The sequence below is a fragment of the Polypterus senegalus genome, chromosome 7 (genome assembly GCF_016835505.1).
Source record: "Polypterus senegalus isolate Bchr_013 chromosome 7, ASM1683550v1, whole genome shotgun sequence".
Lineage (NCBI taxonomy): Eukaryota > Metazoa > Chordata > Cladistia > Polypteriformes > Polypteridae > Polypterus > Polypterus senegalus.
Window position 1 is genome coordinate 165,085,092 of NC_053160.1, and position 24,215 is coordinate 165,109,306.

A 24,215-nucleotide genomic window follows, 5' to 3' on the forward strand; every position below is an offset into this window, starting at 1 on the left:
CTTGGTATTCATGGCATGGTATTCACATTTCTGATATGGCTTCTGAAATTCTTTATTGTTATATCAGACACCGAGAGAGTAGACTGGTTTGCGCAAACTTTCTCAGAGGTTTTACTCAAACTTTTTTCTTAGCTTAAAGGGTGCATTTGGTATTTTTCAAGTCAAATTTATTTCTTAACAATCATAGTATATATTTATTTTTTTAGTGTTCTTGGGTGAAGCATTTTTTGTATAAATTCTAAAAGTACTTGTCCTGATCTGGTGTTGCAAAATGGAGCTGGAGGGGCAGGGGTCCAGGGGTAAAAACAAAATCTTAAAACTTACTGAATATGTCCAGTTTGAAATGTTTTGATTCTGGAAAAAAAGTCTTCTGTGTTTTGGAATCATATTCATGACAAAAGTAAATTGACAGAAATATATCTTATCACCGTTCCTGGTACTGTTTTCTTGAGGTAAGGTTATGTATCCTGTTCATTTGTGTGGTCACTTGGGCTGTTGTTGGTGGGGTTTTATGTTTCCACAGGAGCAACTAGACTTACTGCAGCTTCAGGTTGCATTTGTTCCTCCTTTTGTCGCTCCAGGTCTGTTTCATCGATGATTATGTTCTGGCATGGCTGTTACAAATGATGATCTGCACAAAAGTGTACTGAATGTATGTTATAGTGGCAGAGCAGTCAGTATGTTATGAAAGTATCTCATTTGAGTATGCTTTAACATCAAACCATTGTGACTACTTCTTGATTAACTTGTACTAGAAAAGGGAGGTTTGCCATGAATGCAATGAATATTTGAAATATACTGACTTTCAAAAGTTTTATGATAACTGAGAAATGTTCAGATTTTTTCAAAAATTGATCATTTATTTATTACGGTGCCATTACATTGATTGAATAAAATATAGCCAAGACATTACTAATGTTGCAATGTCTGGGTGATTTCAAAATTTTGAGCACATCTTTATGTATAATACGCTACAGTGGCTGTTCATTTGTCTGTCCAGGATTTTAAATCACCCGTGGCTCACAAACTGTCTCAACTATTGACCTGAGATTCGGTACACATACACTACGTGATGTCTACTCTGTGCTTTAGGGGTGATGATTGACCTCCAAGGTTATTCTTCTTTTTATTTTTATTTTATTTTATTGTAAAATCAACTCTTGGCAGTGGCCAGCAGGGCTTCCGTGTGCCACATGCGTATGGCGCCGTTCTCATCCCTACCACCTTTGCCATCCCGTCCCCTACCTCTTCATCTCTTAAATCATTCTTGAGGCAGATTGAAGACTTAAGTGCCAGCTTTAAAGAAAATGCACGAAGTAATTGCAACACAAACACTGACTTAATCAGTTTTAACACAAAAACATACAGACGAAAGAAGAGAAGAAGCGGGTCGCTAGGGTGGAGAACAGAAGAGCTGCTCAGGAAGCAGCAAGCACATCAACCTCTGAGCAAATGAATGCTAAATGTACAGAGAAAGAGGAGGAAAACTAGGAATGCTCAAGCAAGTGTATTCACTGCAGTGTGCCGTTACTGGTTGAACATATTGCGTTTGTTAACATTTACCCTTTGGCAAAACTGTGCGGTTTCATTGGTATTGCCAGCAGCATGTCTGCTTCTTTTATCTGTCAGTTTTCTTTCCTTCAGCTTCTTTGTCACCCAAAATTTCATCTGTTTTCTGTCTCTTGCTCCAATATGTCTTTGCCATTGTTGCTGTGTTCTGTATTTGTATTTTGTTTTTTGACTTGTCCTTTGTTCAAATTTACTAAAGCTTTAAAATCTTCTTTTAGAAATCCTTGGATGTAACGGAAACATTTAAGCAGCAGAAAAGCAAGCTGGTGCAAGAGGGCTTTGACCTATCTAAAGTTACAGAGCCTCTCTATTTTCTGGATGAATCTGAAGAAACGTACTCTCCACTGAGCAGCGAGGTGTTTGCAGAGATTGTGTCAGCGCACAAGAGAATATGACACACAGGCATGGAGTTTTGACAATCAGAGCCACCTACCTCCAAAAGATGTTATTAAAATGCTGGGCTGAAAGCATGCAGCCTTGTCAAAGACTCAACTGGGTTCCTGTTCATATGAATACTGTCTCATCGTTAGTCTCCTTGGAGCTTTCAAAAGGATAGTATATAAATCACTCCTGTGAAACAAACTCTATATTTTACTTTACTTTTAAATAAGAGTTTGCCTACAGCTTCTAGGTGTTTTTGCACTCCTCTGTATTTATAGACAAATCAGTAAATGCATACAGGATGTGTCTTTGAAAGAAAATGAAGAGTAAAATGTTTTCAGACAGCAGAGGCATGTGATTTTACCAGAAGTTATTGTTAATGATAGAAGCAAATGAGCATTAGTTCATAAGCAAACTGAACTGGTACTTAGTGGGGTAACAGGATTTTAATTTTGTAAGAAATATCTTTCCTGGATTTTATACAGTGTTTTCGTTAATAATTTAAATGCCCTGGCAAGCATTTGTACTGCATTAAAAAGAAAATGTCCAATACTGTGCTGTTAAAACTAACATATTTAGTTGACAACTGACATCCCTTGATACGGCACAGCTTATTTACACCCGCTTTCTAGTGTCACTATTTGTTATTGAATCTGCTTCAAGTGTAGTTTTTAAAACGTAAACTAAAAATTCATGCTTCCTGTAATGCACACTATATAATTCAGTCAGTCAGTCATTTTCCAACCCGCCATATCCTAACACAGGGTCACGGGGGTCTGCTGGAGCCAATCCCAGCCAACACAGGGCGCAAGGCAGGAACAAATCCCTGGGCAGGGCGCCAACCCACCGCACTATATAAATTCACTTTCTTTAAAACACTTTTACAATCTTAACCATTTGTTGTCCTCAGTGTTTTATTGGTTTGTTAACATGTACTGAATTATTTCATCTTTATTGATTTTGTTTGTACTATTTAAGTAAGAAGCCAACTGAAGACCTGTAAGTCATTTATTTCTCAAACTAACTATCCTCTTGTTGTGCTCTCAGTTGCGCCTCTGGTCCTTCCTCTTCTTTTTCTGTCCTGGTCAGGTCAGTTCACCCTCTTCTCTCAAGACAGTAATAGACACCTTTGTATGAAATCTTCAGTTTCCTGGCAGACTGAGTTGTTTCAGTTTATTTATTTTGGAAACCAGAATTGAACTTTGAAAATGGTTTACCTTGCAACCCACGAAAAGACAATTTATGTGCCTTTGTAAACAGAATTGCAGGTTTCAACTGGGCTAAAACAATTACAAAGGTTTCGATTAAATTAAGGATGTTTAAGAGAGTTTAGCTATAGGAAAATGGAAAATGGGTCTTTGTAGTCATATGCAAAAAATAAATTATAAATTCATCATTTTTGATTTTTTCTTTTTTCCTCAAAGATGATCCTGTTATATTAAAAAGGTTAACTGGCGATCCCAAATGGGCACTTGTGGGTGTCTGCTTGTGTGGACCCTGCAGTGGACTGGCACCCTGTCCAGAGCTGTTTCTTGCCTTGTGGCCAGTGCTGCAAGGATATCCTCCAAACCCGCTGCACCCCTAAATTGGAAGAAGTGGATATGAGAAAGTTATGTACGTTTTATGAGAGTCCAGTTGTGCCAAGCCTTTTTCTGGCACTGGTATATTACAAGAGAAATTCCAGACAGCACTAGAAAATGGAGTTCTATGTTAGCTGGTGGCGTGGCTGCTGGTGCCAAGTGTAAAATACCACAACAAGGAAAGAAGTCCAGCGCCAGCTTGGTGTACAGTATTTGGGACAGACTATAATTCTGCTTTTAATTACTAAGTGCTTCTGTCACAGTTTCATTATTTGTAGCCATCTATTAAATGAGTTTCCGGTTCAGTGTTTTAGTTGTTTTCAGCAAAGGTGAGCTGTTTACAAATATTAATTATTAATAGTAAGTTTTATTTTTTTCTTCTTGATTTTTAATTCTAAGTTGTGTCAGTATTTAAAGCTGATTATCCTGTTTTTGATCTCTAAGTTGTTTTGATGTAATGTACAATTTGACCATAGGAAGTATGATTCTGTCATAAACTAAAATAGAAGACATGGTATTTTTACAGTGTTATCCTTAACATAATTTTAATTTACTTAGTAAATAATAACCAAACTTGAGTGTTGTTAGGGTATCTCCCTGAGTGACTTGCCCTGCTAATTTCTGTTTTTTTGTGTCCTTCAATAAATAATAAAGCACCTTAAGTCAACTGATATTTTAAGTTGGTAATTTTTTGCTGCACATAAGCACACTGCTAGTGTAGGAACCAAATTATGAAAAAAATGAATACAATTCATGGAGTTTTCATTGTTGATTTCTAATAAGTGCTTTCAGCAGAGTGTTTGTACCATGTCTTGCAGTGACGATTTATGGGCTGTTAAAAAGCTTTCACAAATTTAATAGATTGTGTACATGCCAAGGTTTCAGAAAAGCTCCCAATGTGACTGTACACCACTGCACCTGGGATGGAAATTGGCGATATACCAAGCTGCTGGCCGTACAGATAAACCAGGACAAAGATTTTGGAGAACAAAAAGAGTAACTTTGCAGCATGTTAGTCTGATGTTCACTTTTTATCTTGGATGATTGTCTGTTTGAGATTTGAATAATTTTGGTTTCCCTAATGACGATTCTACCTGCTAATATGTGGCACCCAAATGGCAGGCTACAATATATTCTGCTACTCTGTTACTATACCTTGTTATCTTTGAAACAAGGTCATGCCTAATAGGAGTTTAAACTTTACATATATGCATTTGACAAATGCACATATGAAAGACCACCCGTATAAAAAATAATGCTTTGGACAGTTATCTAACATAATGAAACAAACACAATGGCCATTAATAATTTTGCTTTTTTTGATACTTATGTTGAAGGACAGCATGGGCTTTACTTGGGTAGAATTGCCTCTTTAAGGCTGGGATTGTCTAACCAACAGTTTAAGTTTACTGTGTGCTCCACTGAACTGGAGGATGGATTGCAGGAGACACAGATGAGTGAATGTGTAGCATGTGCCTGCCAGATTTAAAAGGCAGACTGTGGGTTTTTCTTCTTGAGCCCCTCTCATAAAAGGCCCATTATTTCTTTTTCATTTTTAGTAAAATTGCTCAGTAATGACAACTGTTGATTTTCATATAGATAAAAGAGCCTGCATGAGAGAAGCCTTTATTTAACTCCAGAATAAGATCTCCTTCCCCCATATAAAAAGAGGTTGGTACTGTAATCTGTTGGCCGTTTTTTTCTTCCTTTATTGTGTTTAGGTAGGGTATATGTTATTCAGTGCCATCTACTCAGCTGTCAGGCTTACATTGGCCATGTTTATAGCCCAGATTACTAGAATATAATTAGGTAAAACCGCATCCTCTTATGAGTCACGCTTCTCTATTTCTTTCAGTTTCCTCCTTCCTGTTTGTTTCGTTTTCCTCTCCATACTTGCAGCGCCTCCAGAAACTATTCAGACCTCTTTGCTTTTTCACATTTTACTATGCTGCATCTTTGTATTAAAATTGTTCAAATTCAATTTGTCCCTCATCACACTCAAACACTCAATACTATTTCACAAGTGTTTAGATCTTTTGCTATGACACTTGAAATTTTGCTTGGGCGCATCCCATTCTGTTGATCTTAATTGACTTGTTTCTACAACTTTGTTCTGAGTCCATCTATAGTCAATTCAATCGATTGCACATGACCAGGAAAGGCACACACCTGTCTATAGAAGGTCCAGCACCTGATCATAAATCAAGCCATCAGGACAAAGTAATTGCCTGCAGAGCTTAGAGACAGGACTGTGTTCTCAAGAACGCAGTGACTTTCAGATTTCCTAAATGGAAGAAGTTTGGAACAACCTCAACTCTTACTAAAGTTGGCCATCAAGGGAGAAGGGTCATGGTAAGAGAGGGGAACAAGAACCCCATGGCCAATCTGGATGAACTCCAGAGAAGCTGTGTGAAGATGGGAGAAACTTCCAGAAGGACAACCACCACTGCAGCACTCCACTAATATGGGCTTATGGCAGAGAGGCCAGGCAACACATGAAAGCCCATTTGAAGTTTGCAAAAGGGTACTGTTTTGTCTTGGTAGAGTAATATATTGCTCTACTTTCCCGTTTTGTATTATTAATATGTAGCCTTTGTCAGAATGCCTCAAATCTCACAGACTTACCACTGTTTATAAGGTATTATTGTATAATAGACATTAAGCCCGTTACAATAACGGGCGCTAGAACAGTAGTGCATAAACATTAGTAGGAACATTCTATACTAAATGGCAAGGGACCTTGTATGTGTCTGTAATATGCATCACTGTATTGTGTGCCTTTAATTTTCTCTCTCAGTAATACTGGTTTGTATTTCCGTAAAATGCCTGTAATTTGCTCTGACAGTAATACAGTGGAATCTCGGTTCCAAAACTCTGGTCGAAAACCTATTAGGTCGTGAACCGAAGTAATTTTCCCCATAGGATTGTATGTAAATACAATTAATACATTCCAGACCGTACAAACTGTATGTAAATATATATTTTTTTAAGTTTTTAAGCACAAATATAGGTAATTATACCACAGAATGCACAATGTAATAGCAAACTTAATGTTAAAACATTGAATCACAATAAGAAAACCTTGAACAACAGAGATAACTAACACTGCAAAAGTTCATGCTGTAGCGCTACGAACCGCTCGCTAAAAACACCTTTTTTAATGAGTTTTAAGCACAGGGAAAAAAATTAACATTTGAAAAATCCGTAATTTAATAAACAACCAAGAAAAGTAACATTGCAACAATGCACGCGTGTGTCTGTGTGTGTGTGTGTGTCTCTCTCTGTCTCTCTCTCGCGCGCGCCTGTGTGTGTCTTTGTGTGGGAATGCACAGGGAGAGACTGAACACGTGCGGCCCCACGCATGCACACTTCACCAGAAGACATACACACACGGACACCTGGACGCACACAGGGGTTTTATTAAAGAGGATAACTTTTCCCCACCTTCCCTCCTACATCTATAACCTCAGGCAATTAGATGTAGTAAAAGACAAGCAGGAGTTCATTTACACATTAAATGTATTATTGATAATAGTCATAAATAATAACAATATGCAAAGTACATTTGAACATTGGCAACCATACAACCTGATAAATGGTGATGTGTAGTTTCAGGCGGCACACAAACTTGTAGTTATTGAAAATGTCTCTAGTTAAGGCATCATTTGTGGTCAGCTTTCTCAGAGCAGGCCGCATGCCTGTTTCAATATGGCTGCCGAGCTGTGCTCTTCATTGTATTGTCCTTTCAGTTCATCAGTTTGGTAAGAGAGAGAGATGCTCCTTCATCAGATATTAGTAAGAGAGAGAGAGTGTGAGGTTAAGCAAGTAAATTTATAGATGTTCTGTCCAGCCCCTACAGCCAATAGAGCGTCATGGTACTTAAAGGCTTCTGATACAAGCCAGTTCCAAACAGCCATCCTTCAGACCAATAGGAGAACAGAAAACATCTTCACACCTGCCATCCCCGAACAACCATATGTTAAGGTAAAGCTTGGCAGTTAGGCTGCATGGCTTTCTTATGGGGGTTGAAAGAGAGACTTTGGCAGAGAAACACTTGCCAAACTGGTTTAAGGCACATCCCCCCACAACTCTCTCCTAAAATTCAAAGAGATTCATTCCTGGTGGGTTGTAAACATGAATGCTTCTCACATAATGTAACACTACTATTACATAGCTTAGCCTAAGCTACAAATAAAGACATACAAAATATTTATAAACTTATATGCAAAATCTCACATCACAACAGATATCTAAAGGACTAAGACTGAAAAACAAGATTCTCTGGTCTGATGGCGCCAAACGGTTCAATTTTTGTTTCAAGTTTAAGCGTAAGGTCTGGAGTGCACTAGACACTGCTCACCACCTGTGGTGGTGGCAGCACCATTCTGTGGGACCGGGGACTGGGAGACTAGTAAGGGTTGAGGGATATCCTTAATGAAAATCTGTTCCAGTGCACTCTGAACCTCAGTCTGGGCTGATGGGTCACCTTCCAAAAGGACAACAGCCCAAATGCACAAAACAAAGAAAGTGCAGGAGTGGCTTAGGAACCACTCTGAGAAAGTCCTTGATTGACCCAGCGAGAGCCCTGGCTTGAACCCAGTCAAATATATCTAGAGAGGCCTCCAGCCTGACAGAGCTTGAGAGGTTCTACAGAAACGAACAGCTGAAAATCCATAAATCTAGGTGTGCTAAGCTGGTCACATCAGACCCAAGTAGACTCCAGGCTGGAATGTCTGCCAAAGGGGCCTCAGCGAAGTACTAAGGAGAGGGTCTGAATACTTGTGTCAATGGGATATTTCAGGTTTTTGTTTTAGATAAATTTTCAAAAAAGTCTAAAATCCTGTTTTCACAGTCATTCTGGGGTATTGAGATTTGTTTGATGAGGGGCCAGCAGGGAAAATGCTCTAGAAGGAAGCAGGTCCACAGCTACATACATGGCTGCATGCCCAAGGCACGTAGATTCATGGAGTACTACACGACCCATTCATTCTACAGGGGAGAAAAACACCTCAGCCTATGATATTTAGAAGCTGCGGATAGAAGAAGTATGATTAATGTGCTGGTACGAGAATAAAAAGAGCTAAAGTGGTGTGAAAAACTATTTGCCCCCTTCCTGATTTCTTATTCTTTTGCATGTTTGTCACACAAAATGTTTCTGATCATCAAACACATTTAACCATTAGTCAAATATAACACAAGTAAACACAAAATGCAGTTTTTAAATGATAGTTTTATTATTTAGGAGAAAAAATCCAAACCTACATGGCCCTGTGTGAAAAAGTAATTGCCCCCTTGTTAAAAAATCACCTAACTGTGGTGTATCACACCTGAGTTCAATTTCTGTAGCCACCCCCAGGCCTGATTACTGCCACACCCGTTTCAATCAAGAAATCACTTAAATAGGAGCTTCCTGACACAGAGAAGTAGACCAAAAGCACCTCAAAAGCTAGACATCATGCCAAGATCCAAAGAAATTCAGGAACAAATGAGAACAGAAGTAATTGAGATCTATCAGTCTGGTAAAGGTTATAAAGCCATTTCTAAAGCTTTGGGACTCCAGCGAACCACAGTGAGAGCCATTATCCACAAATGGGAAAAACATGGAACAGTGGTGAGCCTTCCCAGGAGTGGCCGGCCGACCAAAATTACCCCAAGAGCGCAGAGACGACTCATCCGAGAGGTCACAAAAGACCCCAGGACAACGTCTAAAGAACTGCAGGCCTCACTTGCCTCAATTAAGGTCAGTGTTCACGACTCCACCATAAGAAAGAGACTGGGCAAAACAGCCTGCATGGCAGATTTCCAAGACGCAAACCACTGTTAAGCAAAAAACATTAGGGCTCGTCTCAATTTTGCTAAGAAACATCTCAATGATTGCCAAGACTTTTGGGAAAATACCTTGTGGACTGATGAAAAAAGTTGAACTATATGGAAGGCAAATGTCCCGTTACATCTGGCGTAAAAGGAACACAGCATTTCAGAAAAAGAACATCATACCAACAGTAAAATATGGTGGTGGTAGTGTGATGGTCTGGGGTTGTTTTGCTGCTTTCGAACCTAGAAGGCTTGCTGTGATAGATGGAACCATGAATTCTACTGTCTACCGAAAAATCCTGAAGGAGAATGTCCGGCCATCTGTTCGTCAACTCAAGCTGAAGCGATCTTGGGTGCTGCAACAGGACAATGACCCAAAACACACCAGCAAATCCACCTCTGAATGGCTGAAGAAAAACAAAATGAAGACTTTGGAGTGGCCTAGTCAAAGTCCTGACCTGAATCCAATTGAGATGCTATGGCATGACCTTAAAAAGGCGGTTCATGCTAGAAAACCCTCAAATAAAGCTGAATTACAACAATTCTGCAAAGATGAGTGGGCCAAAATTCCTCCAGAGCGCTGTAAAAGTTATCGCAAACGCTTGATTGCAGTTATTGCTACTAAGGGTGGCCCAACCAGTTATTAGGTTCAGGGGGCAATTACTTTTTCACACAGGGCCATGTAGGTTTGGATTTTTTCTCCCTAAATAATAAAAACCATCATTTAAAAACTGCATTTTGTGTTTACTTGTGTTATATTTGACTAATGGTTAAATGTGTTTGATGATCAGAAACATTTTGTGTGACAAACATGCAAAAGAATAAGAAATCAGGAAGGGGGCAAATAGTTTTTCACACCACTGTATATGAGTTTGATGGGCCTAAGTAAAATGTTCCCAGGATGCCTACCAGGCAGAGAGAGAAAGTGTGTCCAAGAGCGAGAGTGCAGGCACTTGTGTGCCGCGTTTCTGCAGTTGTGCTCCGTCATTGGAGGAACAGGAATGCCATCATTCAGATTGGCCACAACATCATGCAGTCATATGAAAGGGAGTTACAGATGCTAGAGGTAGTCTTCGCTCTGCACTCGTCAATCTTTCTCAATGTGTTGAGCGCGAGTGTAAACCTAATCAGAAAAAAGAAAAGAAGGGAGTCAAGTGTGGGATAGTACCCAAGGATTACCCAAGGGTCAGGTTTTGGGGAGCTAATTGCTCGTTTGATATTTTAAATTGATTTTTTTTTTTTTGTTTGTTTCATCCTCTTTTGTTGGAGGTCATTGGGACTGTTGTTTAGTATAGTTGATGACATGTTATTGACTTCGATTTTGAATTTTTGATTGCTTTTTGTTTGTTTGTGCACTGTAAATTAAAAATAAAAGTGTTTTTGTCTGTGTCCCTTCACCACTGGTCCTCAGTCATGAACTACCAGATGCCCAGGGTGCTTGATTAGCACGGGGCACCATAAAAAGGTGTTGGACTGTACCTCACTGGGCATGATAGAATGTGTGACCAGCAGTCCTTCAAGGTGCCCAGTTGGTATAATATGCTATTTTGTTTCATTTGTTATTGCCTTTCCTATGAAGTCTAAGTTCATCTTGTACATGAAATATGGGGTTTTGGACCCAAGGATTATGATTTTCTTATTTGCATTATGGAGTATCCGTGTTGACGTGTATTGTGCTATTTTGCTTTGTCCATGCCTGGTTGCAAACTAATATTTTTCTGGTTAAAAGAGTCAAGTTAACTCTTGTTTTGTCAACCTCATCTCATCTCTCGATCCTATTTTCAATAAAATCTTTACTGTCCCGTCCTAAGTCAGTACACATAGGCCATGTTAGACCAAGACGTTCCTGCTGCATAGGACAGTGAGAACACAAAAGCTGTTGACACTTGTGTGTTACTGTCCTCCTCCATTGTCCATCATTGATTACACTGGTCAACAAGCATTTTGCTACTGGGATTTTTCATCTTTATTTTAACAAATTTCACTTGCTGACTCCAAATCTGAAAACCGTTTTCGTCCAGCCCATTTTTTAGTTATGATGCTCCAGGTCTTGGACAACTAGGTTGACTGGACACTAAAGGTGATGTGTTTCAGCATTTAAGAAATAAGTTTGGTCTTGAGAAAAGTAAGCCAAAATTAAGGAAGGTGTTTTTCTTGGCCCTGAAATCCGTGAACTGATGCATGACATTAATTCCTGCATTTATTTCTAGTAGGATTGATTACTGCAATGTGGTGTTCACTGGATGTTCAAACTGTTCTCTATACAGCCTCCAGTTAATCCAAAATGCTGCTGCAACAATTATTGCAAGAACAAGAAAATACGAACACATCACTCCAGTTCTTAAATCCTTACACTGGCTCCCGGTTAAGTTTAGGGCAGATTTCAAAATCCTCCTTTTAACATATACTGTAAAGCATTAAATGGTCAAGGTCTGGCTTACTTGTCTGAACTTATCATGACTTACAAACCTGAGCGCACATTAAGATCTTAACATGCCGGTCTGCTTAGGATTCCAAGGATTAATAAAATAACAGTGGGAGGTCGAGCTTTTAGTTACAGGGCCCCTAAACTGTGGACTGGTCTGCCTGCTACTATAAGAGATGCCCCTTCGGTCTCAGCTTTTAAATCCCGGCTGAAGACTCTCTACTTTAGTTTAGCCCACCCTGACTAGAGCTGCTGATTAACAGTACAGACTGCATCTCATTAGCACTTGTCGCAGTAGGGGGCAGTAGTGCTCCCTTGAACCCTCAGGTACCACGCCAAACACCTGGTAAAATTGCCACAATGATTATATTTATTATAATAATGTGCACCAAGCACACTCCACTCCACTATATTCATAAATCACAATTACAATAACCAATCAATAATAATCACAATCCTCCACTCCCAGACGCGTTGCCCTCCTACCACCCTCAGCTCAGCTCAGTGTCTGGGAGTTCCTAGAGTCCTTTTATTCCTCCTGACCCGGAAGTCTTTCTGCCCAACAGTTCCACAAGTCCTTACTCCTTCCGGGTCAGGGTAAACAGTACTTTTCTTCACCCGGAAGCCCGTCGCTCTTCCTGTGACGAACTTCCGGGTCATGGTGCCCAAATGAGTCCATTGGCCTCCCGACAGCGACTCCCAGTGGCCCCCAAGGTATCCAGCAGGGCTGTGTATAAAAACTACATAGTCCATGAGGCCCTGCTGGAATTCGGGGCCCGTATATGCTCTCGGGAGAGCTCCTCCTAGCGGCCAGGGGGTGAGGGCCGGAGTAAAATGCCAGCAATCCACCACACACTAAAACATAAGTAACATGATAATTATAATTGGATACTAACCCTCACCTATTCTGTTTCTCCCTCACTCAAAGTCCAAGAGCTGGACGTATGGATGTTCTCTTCTTCACCAAAGCATGTTGATTTTCCCAAAATTTAGCCTGTTCTCCCGTCTCAAGTCACAAGAGATGAAAGAACTAAGCGCCATTAAAATGGATGAAATTAAGAACGCATTACATATGATAACTGTGTGAAGAAATAAAAAATGACCAGACTTTTGCTGTCTGTCTTGTCACAGCAGACACAGGTTGGCTTGTTGGGGTAAACAGGAAGCTGTGATAAAGTCAGGTGCCCTAACCAGGTTAGTTGGTGGTACCTTTCCTGGTCAGGAGACCAATATAAGGAAGCACAGAGGGAGACTGCTTACCTGGGCCGTGTGCTCTCCCTGCACCCTGAGTTGCTGTACCCCTCTGGTATGGCTCCCATTAAGACACCCACTGGGCTATACAGGAGTTGTAGTTTTGCTGGGCAGCCCTGTCCTTGGGTGCTGCTAGGGGGAACTGCTGGGGGAAGGCGCCCCTGTTACAGAGAGGTTCCGCCAGACCCAAAAGTGCTTCCAGATTACAAATTTGTTGCACCAGAAGTTATCCTGGGTTTGGGTTCAAAAGCAGATGTTCCACCTCACCTTAAAGTCAGGAGGAGGTGGACAAGGCATGCTATGAGGAGGGTGGAGATGGAAGGATAAAGAAAAAGAATTGTGACTGTGATTTACCAGGTGATAAAAACCTGTAAAACATATTTTGTTTAATAAACAGATCAGCGTGGTTTGCTTGTATTTGAGTTTTTGGGGCGCTGGTACTCCCCCTGTAGCCACAGTCTGTACATAAGAATTTGTTAAAAGACAGACACTATCTGAATTACCACAACAGATGTGGGTAAATAGAGGATCTTGTAGGGGATCACAGATGCATCATTTTAAAACAAGACTAATCCAGTAAACTGTTGATGGTATTTGCAAATAGTCATACATGTTCAGAGTAAAACTCTTAAATTTCCATTTATGGACAGCTATATCCACAATTTGGCCAGCAGATGGTGCCACTGTGCCAGAGACCTATGGGTGTAATTGGCCATGGAGCCTCAAGTTCATCCAGCTAAAAATCCAGCTGAGAAATGTGAATGGAAGTACAACTGGTGGAGAGGCACTATACAGAGAGGTATGTTTTTTTAAATGGAAATTAACAGGGAACTGCATAATATGAATATAAATGTAGTTTAAAGCAAAGACATCACCTGGGAGCGAAGGAAACCTGCTCAGAGTAACTTGTCAGCTTAACTCAGAGGCCTTTATAAATTTAACTTTAACTTTTCAAACCCATGAGTCTCCACTCCAGAACATTAGACTCAATGCAGGAGTCAAGAGAGTGAAAGATTTGCAGTCACCAGTCAACCTAATAGATTTATAGGTTTGTAGGATCCTTATTGTCAAGTGTACACAGTGCACTGAAACTCGTGCTAATCAACACATCCTCACTCTCCTACGCCATGATTAGTGTGTATATCTAACTTAGCTGGAAACGCCTGTCTTCCTTACTGAAAAATCTCAGAGCACATTTGTCATAACCCAGTAGCAACTAATTACATACCAAACGACAACTTATATACCAAATGTGGCATTGCAAAATGTTTCTCTTTTTGTAATTGACTCTTCCTGTTTGGAGTTTGAAAACACCCATTTAACATGCTTCACAGTTCCTGAATATTCCCTAGACTAAGAATTCACAAAAGTTTTTACGGCTCTTGTTACATCATTTTAAATTAATTGCAGTCATAACCCCATGCCTCTAATTTTTTTTTGTCTGATCTGGATGTGCATAGAAAGAAAACTGGAACACAAAGAGAAAACCAGGCAGACACATGAGCATGGAGGCAACTACTCACTCACAATCACTGGGCAGGAATCTAAGGCCAGTCTCCTCAAGCAGAGAGGCAGCAGCAATAACCACTGTGCCACCAAATGACATTAATAAGTTGGAGTTTTTATTGTTGTAGAACCTCAATCCTGCATTGATGTTGCATTCTGTAGATGATGTAATGAGATGTTTGTCTCCAGGTATTAATGTGAAAAGAGAATAGATAACCCGGAGACATAAATGTGGATAAATGTAGTGAGGGAGAGAAAAGGGATCACAGCTACAATAATCAGATAGACCGAGTGAAAAAGACACAAAGGCAAACCAGAGAACACAAAGGGAGTTCAAAAACCAAAATGACACTTACAGGAGCACTTGGCCTACTTGCTGAAAAACTAACTATGCTAAAGCCCTTGTTTGTTGGTCCAACTAAGGCAGGGGTGTCAAACTCCAGACCTGGAGGGCCGTAGTGGCTGCAGGTTTTCATTCTGACCCTTTTCCTAATCAGTGACCAATTTTCACTGCTAATGAAGTTCTTTTCCCTTCATTTCAATAGCCCTGTTTTTAAGGATTGATTGATTTCTTCATGAAATGGCAGCCAAACAGAAATGAGACGTGAAACGAGCCAACAGATGAGCAGCTGAACTGGGATTTCAAACTCCAACCAATTTCACTCCAGCCAATCTATTAATGAGAAGTTGATTCTTGCTGTTAATTAAGGCTGTTATTTAATTTTGTGGCCTGTTGCGGCTCTGATTCTGCCACAGCTGACATTTCCAAAACAGTTGATTTTCTGTTCGTCAAAATCTTTTGGTGACCTAAGAGATCAACCTTACTTTTCTTTATTTTCAGATATTGTGTGACGGGCACAGGTAAGCTGGTCATGTGGTGGTTCGTTTTGTGTCTCATTATTGTTTGGCTGATAATTAAAAAAAGAGACAACTAAGGGGCCTGAGTCAAGTTAATTAAAACTAAAGCAAAAGAAGTTAATTAGCAGCAAAAACTGCTCACTAATGAAGAAGAATGAAAACCTGCAGCCACTGCGGCCCTCCAGGACTAGAATTCGACACCCGTGAACTAAGGGATACTGAAACACAGAAATGCCAGCACATTTATACCATCACCACCTGTGATGCGAGGAGCACGATGATGGCAGTCGCATGACTTCATGTAAACTAAGATTGAAATGAATGGAAACAAAGTGAAACTTTGCCAAAATGATTTCAAAAGGTTAGTTATCTCCAAAACAATGTAAAGCACTTGTATAACATTTTGGCATTACTGTATAGCAGAAGACAGCCTGTAAGGAAGTTCCTCATGCTAGGTATAAGCCCAAAAAATGCTGTGACCCTTACATTAGATTAAATGGTCTTAGAAATGGGATGGAAGATGAATTATTCCTCTATAAATTTTTTGAATCCTCTTATTTATTATAGAGTTATGAGAAAAAACATTTATTTGTGCCTCTAGCAACTTCGTGATCAAGGTAGAAACTCTCGACAGGATGCTCATTTATCACAGGGTACACTGCCCTACATGCAATGCTATCCTACTCTTTACAATAAAGTTAAATTGAACATATTTGACATGTGGATATGCGCAAGATCAGACAGTAAGCGGTCCATACCAGTCTTGATCTCATATTTTGTGCCTGATTTAGAGCAGAGGTACTGCCTCCTATGAATCTCCTCTTCATGGTTTTCTACTGAATCTAGCAATGTAGACATGTGGCCTCTTTCACCTGAATTTCACTGCACTCAATTTAAAATCCTGTTCCTCTAACCTGGGCCCTTCAATCTCACATCACCTAAATATTTGACACAAAGTCTATAAGGTTTTGGGTCCCTGTCCCTTATGACACTAGCACACCCCAATCTTTAATAATTCAGCCTGGCAACTCTCTCCTTCTCTCCTAAGGTCCCCTGAGGTACCATAACTTTCAGGGATAATTGTGACACGCTGTACATTCCAGTCTGTAAGGTCCATTTTCGCTCTTCTTGCCTCCATGTTTTTCTTCTATCTTCAAGATAGGTCTGTTTCTAAGGTTTATGATGTTAATTCATCTTATGCATCCTCTCTTTAACTTTGCCAGTTCAGTAGCCAAAATCTGCCCACCTCCCATAAAAAAACAGTGGCAGTAATGTATGCACTTTTGGGCATGGCATCTTACAGATCATTACTTTTTCAATCTGTGTGGCATCCTGACCTCCTAACTGCAACCTTTTCTTTTTTGCATTCAATTTTCAAGAACATTTTAGTTTCCTTCAGAAACAACAGCCTTCAAAACATTCCAAGTTTGTTTATTGTCTTTATCTCCTCACAAGCCCTTTACCAGTGATCTGATTTCTAATCCAAGCTGTCAAGTCTCTATATATCTTCTGAGAATGTCCACCAGTTTCTTCATTTTGGTCTTCTGTTTCAGATTTTCTTTCAGCCATCCTCTCTATCAAGAATCCATTTCATCCCCAAGTCTGCCTTCTATTAGACCTCTCCTCTCTATGTCTGTCTTGTGCCCAACAGAGATTATTTTCTTTGGACATGACTGAAACCAACTATGTTCCAGCCATTCAATGGAAATTGACAAATCCTTCTTTTTTCATCTCTTGAATACTTCTGTTTTCAATACCACTCCTCTTAAACTTTGTGGTGAGGATTAATGGAACAATTGACCCTAAAATTGCTGGATGACAGTTTCTGGAGCAGTAAATTTAGGGTCGAGTGTTCTATGATCCTCACTAACGCCATCCTTCTTACTTTATGAGGATGGCGTTTGGGGCATACTCCTCTCTCCCTAGTTCATCCAGCTGATGTTGAACTAGGTATGTACCACTCCTAGAGCTGGCACGATTATAATACGCACTGCCCTCCTTGTGCGGCAGCAAAGAAAGAAAAAAAAAATAATAATCCAGGGTGTGAGTGATCAACAACACTTAACCACATACGCCACTAATACATAAATATGAGAACGCGAGAAAGAAAAAAAATCAATGTATTCATAGTCCTTTAAATATTTTCTGTAAGGGATAACTATCTCAGTCTGCGGTGGGGAATGATGCGCTGAACATATCTCCTGTTCCGGGAAACGTACAGATCAACAGTCCCGTGTGCTGGCTCGTCAGGTCCTGTCCCAAATACCTTCACTAGAAAGGAAAAATAATTTGTCTTGAAATGAACTCGGGTTCACCTGATGGTTTCTCTTTATCTTTTGCCTTTTCCTTTTATGACATCTACTTCTCTCTTGGCTCTGCACTTCCTCTCTCCTTTTTCCCACCACCCATCTTCATACTGTTGGCTCCTCCCCATATAGTCTGTTGGGCCCTCCAAGCCAGGTGTTCCCCTCCCCATGTACCATTGGCCGGCCTTACAAATGAATTAATTCCTCCCATAACAGGAATGGGAAAAGGTGCAAACTCACAGTGACACACACACATATTCCAGGCGACCGTTACAGGTGTATCAATTTCAGTTGTTCAGGGCTGTCATAAGAGTGGGTGAGTTGGTTGGGCTGTTGACACCAGTACTGGCAGTGGTGGACGGGATTCTGTTGATATTATTTCTTTTTTACTTTTTTATTGTTGATAGTTTCGGCTTTATTGGTCCATATATATTTCTGCGAATCCTACATGTTTTCTTGTTATACTTCAATAAAACATAATCACACAAAAAACAAATATTTGGCATGGGGTGGAAAACTCATCCAGACACTGGATGGATAGCTAGCTAGCTAGCTAGCTAGCTAGATAGATAGATAGATAGATAGATAGATAGATAGCTTTTTTTTAATTTTCTCTCTTTGTTACTTCCTCCAGTGGGTTCAGAGTGCGTCCCATAACTAAGCTTGCCCTTTTAATTAGCTTATTGAATTGGTAGGCATCTTTTGAAATGATGTTACCAGCTCAGTAACCACAGCGTCGAAAATCGCACTGGCCGTCATAGAGTTATAGAAGATGTGAAGGATGTCAATTCCCATTGGGACAGACTGAACAGGTGACAGAGGACACCACAAAGATGGTCAGCACAGGCCTTAAGAACTCAATCTCCATCTGGCCCTGCAAGTTTTCCTTTGTGTAGCTTCCTTAGTTATCTTCTTGTTTGGTCTTCAGATATGGAGAGCCCCCACTGATGATAAGAGATGGACTTGTAACTAGCCATTCCAGTTAACGTGGTAGGAGTTGTTCATCCAGTAGGGATGGTGTAGGGAGACTTGTCATTGGAAGAAGGTGGCAGCGGGAGGGAAAATCCATTAAAAATTGGTTTAGGATGTTAGCTTTATCCACAGCCCCTTCTAGCACCTGAGCCCTGGATTGAATTACTCCAATGATTATACCCAAATTATGTCAAAGTGAAAACAGGTCTTGTTAAAGTGGTCTAAATAAATAATAAATATGATATTCTAAATTATTGATTACATAAGTATTAAACCAACTTATTTTAAAAGTCAATGAATTAGCTTAATGGAAATCACCTGTCTGTAGTCAAGGAGGTTGATTGTGGTATACCTGCACCTTATCTGGAAGGTCTAACTGTGAGTAAATACACAACTTACACAATGAAGACAAAAGAACACTACATATAACTCCATCAAATGGTGATTCAAAATCTCTGTTCAGGGGGAGGACACAAGAGGATATCCAAGTCACTGAATAACCCTAGGAGTCCAGCTAAATCAACCTGACAGAGCTTGAGCAGATTTACTTAGAAGATTCGAGAAAACTTTAAATGTCCAGGGGCCTCATGTATAACGCTGTGCGTAGAACTCGCACTATAACATGGCGTAAGCACAAAAGCCGAAATGTGCTTACGCACAGAAAAATCCAGATGCAGGAATGTGTGCGTACTCCAACTTCCACGTTCTTCCGCTACATAAATCCCGATCAGCGTGAAAACTAACGCTCGTGCACGCGCTTTATGTAACGCCCCAACTCCTCCCAGAATTACGCCTCTTTGAATATGCAAATCAATATAAATCGCCCTTAAGCTCAGCCTTCCGTGAAAAGACAATGGGAAAAGCATGGGGGAATATATAAGAATTTCAGCAAATACCAAGTGGAGGCAAAGGAAAAACATACTATTTGTTCAAATAAACCGTGGTATAATCAACAAAATAAGTTGATCGAGTGACATAGCGTGTTGGAGAAACTTGAAAGCTCACGTTCACAAAATCACACAGTGCAGGAAATAAAAAGAAGTCACACATCAAAGTCGCCGTGAAAAGCCGAGTTGTAGCCCACTGTCTGAGTGTCATATGAAAGCTTATTAGGGTACAGAGAAAAAAAGGCACATAGTGGGGAAAAAGCACGAAATGTCAACTTCAATCTCGACATTTCCACTTTAATCACGTAGTTTATTTTGTCATTAAAGTAGAACATCATAAACTTCATCTTAAAATCGTTTAATTAACCAGTTTCTCAAATCACATCGTAATTAAAGTAGCACGTTAAATGCTTTGTTTTGTATTTGATCTTCTACTCGTAAGTGCTCTATGTGTGTGAATCACTACTTGCTTCTTAAACCGGCTCTCTTCCTCCAACTGGACACAGAGTCCATTACATTCGTGATATTACATCTCTCTGAATAACTAAAATACTGAGATGTATACGTGATGTCATTTTCATGATGTGCTCATGACACAAGCATTTAACTTTTGCAGAAATTTGTCGCTGCGTTTTTAGCTGTGTTGTTATTTTATCTTTCTGTTTTATATTCAATATATATTGGCGTAGCCATCACTGCAGTCAGTGCTTTTCTTTCCCCAAGTAACCGATCGCCATACAATCAGCTCTGTAATAGACGTTAAGCCATCTGTAAGCTTAGCGCCGATTCTTCAAAACGTTAAAAGAACATTGAAATATCTTCGTAGTACATGTTTAATTATTCTATCCTTAACGACACTCCCAGTGAAGAATATAGATTATTTAAATGAAGTTAAAGTTTTATCTGTATAATTTAACAAACATATTTTGCTGCATTTCACCTTAAAAATGATATCGTCATCATATGTAAATACGCGCTTTATAAAGTGGCTCAGGTTGTGCGATATTATAACTGTAGTGCAAGTTTACAGTGGGGTGATTGTACTTATAAGTACAAACAGTTCTACAAGGTGCATTTGATTGAGTGCGTTTAAAGCTCTTGGGATTAAACTGTTTCTGAACTGCGAGGTCTGTACAGGAAAGGCTTTAAAACGTTTTGCAGTGGCAGAGACAGCATGTCCTTGAAGCTGTATATCGATAATTCTCTTTCCGATCAGCTGCTGCTGTGATTCACACTCAGATACAGTGATATAAATACTCCGCGTGGTGCAGTGAGAGTAATATGGAAAAAGATGATCCGCTGTGGCAACTCCTAACGGGAGGAGCTGAAAGAAGAAGAAGAAAAATAAGAAGAAGAGGAAGGTGCAGTGAGAGTAACAACGCTAAAGCAGTTATGGTATTTGGAATACTATGGCTGTTCCCTGGACCATTATATTGTTACGAGTTAATTACAATCAGATGCATTACACTAATAAACAATATGCAGTTAGTTTCGGTGTATTTATAAAGCCGCGTCATGAAAATAATGAGTAATCACACAGGAACAGTACCATTGCTTTGACGCTGGGTGCCGCCAGTCTGCAAAACCGAGCGGAGAACTTGCGTACGACAAGGCATGAGGTACCATGGAAAAGTGCGTGGCTTTACGCCAAGTGTAGGTTTTATACATCGCGATTTGAACGTGGAAAAGTTCTTACGCAACATTTCTGTGCGTACGCACCGTTTATACATGAGGCCCCAGGTATGTGAATATGATAGAGAGAGAAAGAGAGGCTTGTGCACACAGACTCAAGGGTGTCATGATTTCCAAAGGTGCGTCTACTAAATACTGACTGAATACTTATGTCATCAATTACGCTATATTTTATATCTGAAGTTAATTTAGACCACCTTGTAGAGATCTGTTTTCACATTGACATTAAAGAGTGTCATGATGGAGCAATACACAAAATGGACAAATGGTGCAAAGCCTCTAAAAGACCAATAAGACAGGTTGAAGCCCTCTCTAATCTACCCAGAAAAAGCTTCACCTAAGGCAGTCTAACCTCCCAACTCTCAACCCTGGCAAAAATATAACAGAATTTATTTTCTGTTGATCTGTGTCAAAGAGGCCCAATTAAATCTATTGTGTTTCAATGCTGAATAACAAGAAAATGTAAAAACTTCCAAGGGGTTGAATAGTTTTTATAGGCACTGTATGACTGATCCACAAACACAGATCAGAGCAAGCATGATCCATCACAGGTCAGGTAAATGTGTGCAGAAGAAGCAGTGAACTCATGTCTGTCAGGGAATCTGAAAACACAAAACAATAAATATAAAGGCCCAAAACAAAGCAGAACAAGAAAGCCTCAGCACTGTCACACAAGATCCAACTTGCTTTTAAATTTAGTTCACCTCCAGCTCTGAGTGTCTTGACATTTGCATGGAAACTCACATCTGGAATGCTTCTAATGATTTGCTGCCAACCCTGTCCTAAATTGCTGTGTTCAAGAATGCATCTGCGTTTCCTAAGTTTAAATCTACAGTATCTTTTCTGATTTTGTACATAGTATAACCCTGCCAAACTTGTTCAATCCAGTTTAAGGTCACAAAGGCCAGTGCTTATCCCAAGGTAGTAGCCAGCCCAAGATGGGGCGCTAAATCCATTACAGGGTGTAGTCATGCACAGAGACAGATTAAAACACACATATACTGTACAACATTATTCATACTTTTTTACATACAGTGAAATTTTTTCCTTAGAGTTAATTAAACAGGACATCTGGCCCACAAGCCATGATCTAAGGGTTAACTTTAGGTAAAACCCTCTCCACATTCATTTGAATTCCTGTGATTCTGCCTTCACTTTTCTGTTCAGCGGGACTCAGATAGCTTTAGCATCAGTTGGACAGGTCTGTCAGAGGCCTCTACAAAAGACCAGGCAACAACAACAACATTTATCTGTGTAGTACATTTTCTTCCAAAATTAGAAATCAAAGTGTTCTATAAATGACAAAAGACAGGTTAAAACAGATAGAGAAGGGATCTAATGATTGTAGTGACAAATGTTGGTGGCCAATCTGAATTTGTAGGAGAGGAAATCAAAAACTCCAGCTGACTTGAGTCCTAGATATCATGTACTTCTAGAGGTACCAAGGATGAAAGGCTGACCAGCTCCTTCCAGGTAGCTACAGTACTTAAATACTATTTACTAATATCTTGATACTGTATGGTGCACCATACTTGAAGATTTCATGCAGCAGGGGTCATTTTAGTTCTGGAGATCATCATCCTTAACAACACTGAAAGTATTTGGCCAGAAGGCAGTGGCACAAATCGTTACCACTGGATACTGAAAGAGAAGAAGTCCGGTCACTTTCTAACCCGCTTAATCAAGACCAGGGCTGTTGGGGGCCTGGAGCCAATCCTAGCTAGCATACGGCACAAGGCAGGAACAAACCCTGGATAGTGCACTAGTCCATTGCTGAGCAAAAACACACATACACATGTTGGTGGCCACACAGAAATACACAAACATACACACACCACAGCCAATTTAGCATCACCAATTCACCTAACCTGAATGTCTTTGGACAGTGGGTGGAAACTGGAGCTCCTGGAGGAAAACCAGGCAGAAATGGGGTGGTCATGTAAACCCCACACAGGGAGGACCTGGGACACAAACGCTAGTCTCCTTACTGAGAGGCAGGAATACTACCACTGTGCCACTCTGAAGTCAAGTCAAGTGGCTTTATTGTCATACCATCCTTATGCAGTATTGCAACATATAGTGGAACAAAATAACATTCTTCAGGACCATATTGCAACATATACATAAACACAGGACAAGTGCAAGACAGGTAAAGAACTATACCACGCTATAAATAAATACAGTAAACAGTAAATGAATAGATAGAAATAAATGAAATAGGTAGTAATACACGAATAAATAACAATAAAATAAACTAGTAATTAGTAACTGAAAAAATGAGTATGAATTGTCCTATACAATATTTGTATGAAAGCAGCTAAGGCTGATACTGTATATCACCAACCCTCCGGCCTTTGCTACGTGCTAGCCTCTTTGCGGTTCTGCCGCTCGTGTATGGGGATGCAGATGTTCAATTCAAACAGACTTTTATTTTCATGGGAATTGTTACATGTGCATCAATGCAACATATAACTGCCTGTGACTGAATTTTGTTTCCTTCTCTCTATTAAATAAAATGACTTTTTCGAATGTTTGGCTCTGAGATTTGTTAATTGTCTTTGCAAAAGTTATTCTAACTGGAAACTGTTAAAGTTTTAATATGAATGGCATATCAAGGTCTCCTTTGTTGTCTAATTTTATCCGCGGAAGATGTACTACATTACCTTTCTTGGATACATTGTTCTTTCTACAGTAATTCATGCGTTGTAAGACTGCACGTTGTTAACGGTTGTAGATATTCTTTGGGATATTGCAAGTTGTTGTTTTCATCACCACCAATTGTTTCAACATAGTCTATTGATACACATTTAATCAATTTGCCATGTAACCGTTCAAAATTTTTGGACTCATTTAACCAATTTGATATGTAAGCGATCAACATTTTTGGCGTTAATAATAATATAATAGAGAGATACTGTTACTATGTACTGTCTCTTTAAATGTAGTATTATTTTATGGGTGGAGCCCACAGGAG

The 24,215-nt window shown here is 39.8% G+C and overlaps 1 protein-coding gene across 1 annotated transcript in view; it reads left to right on the forward strand.

The window, feature by feature from the left end:
- LOC120532964 (long-chain fatty acid transport protein 6) overlaps nucleotides 1-2,743 on the forward strand; it is a 43,946-nt gene extending 41,203 nt beyond the window's left edge. The window contains exon 10 of the mRNA XM_039759488.1: nucleotides 1,788-2,743. Within this exon, the coding sequence (XP_039615422.1) occupies nucleotides 1,788-1,964 (177 nt within the window). The 3' untranslated portion in view covers nucleotides 1,965-2,743. The remainder of the gene's footprint in view (nucleotides 1-1,787) is intronic.
- The last annotated feature ends 21,472 nt before the right edge of the window (nucleotides 2,744-24,215 follow it).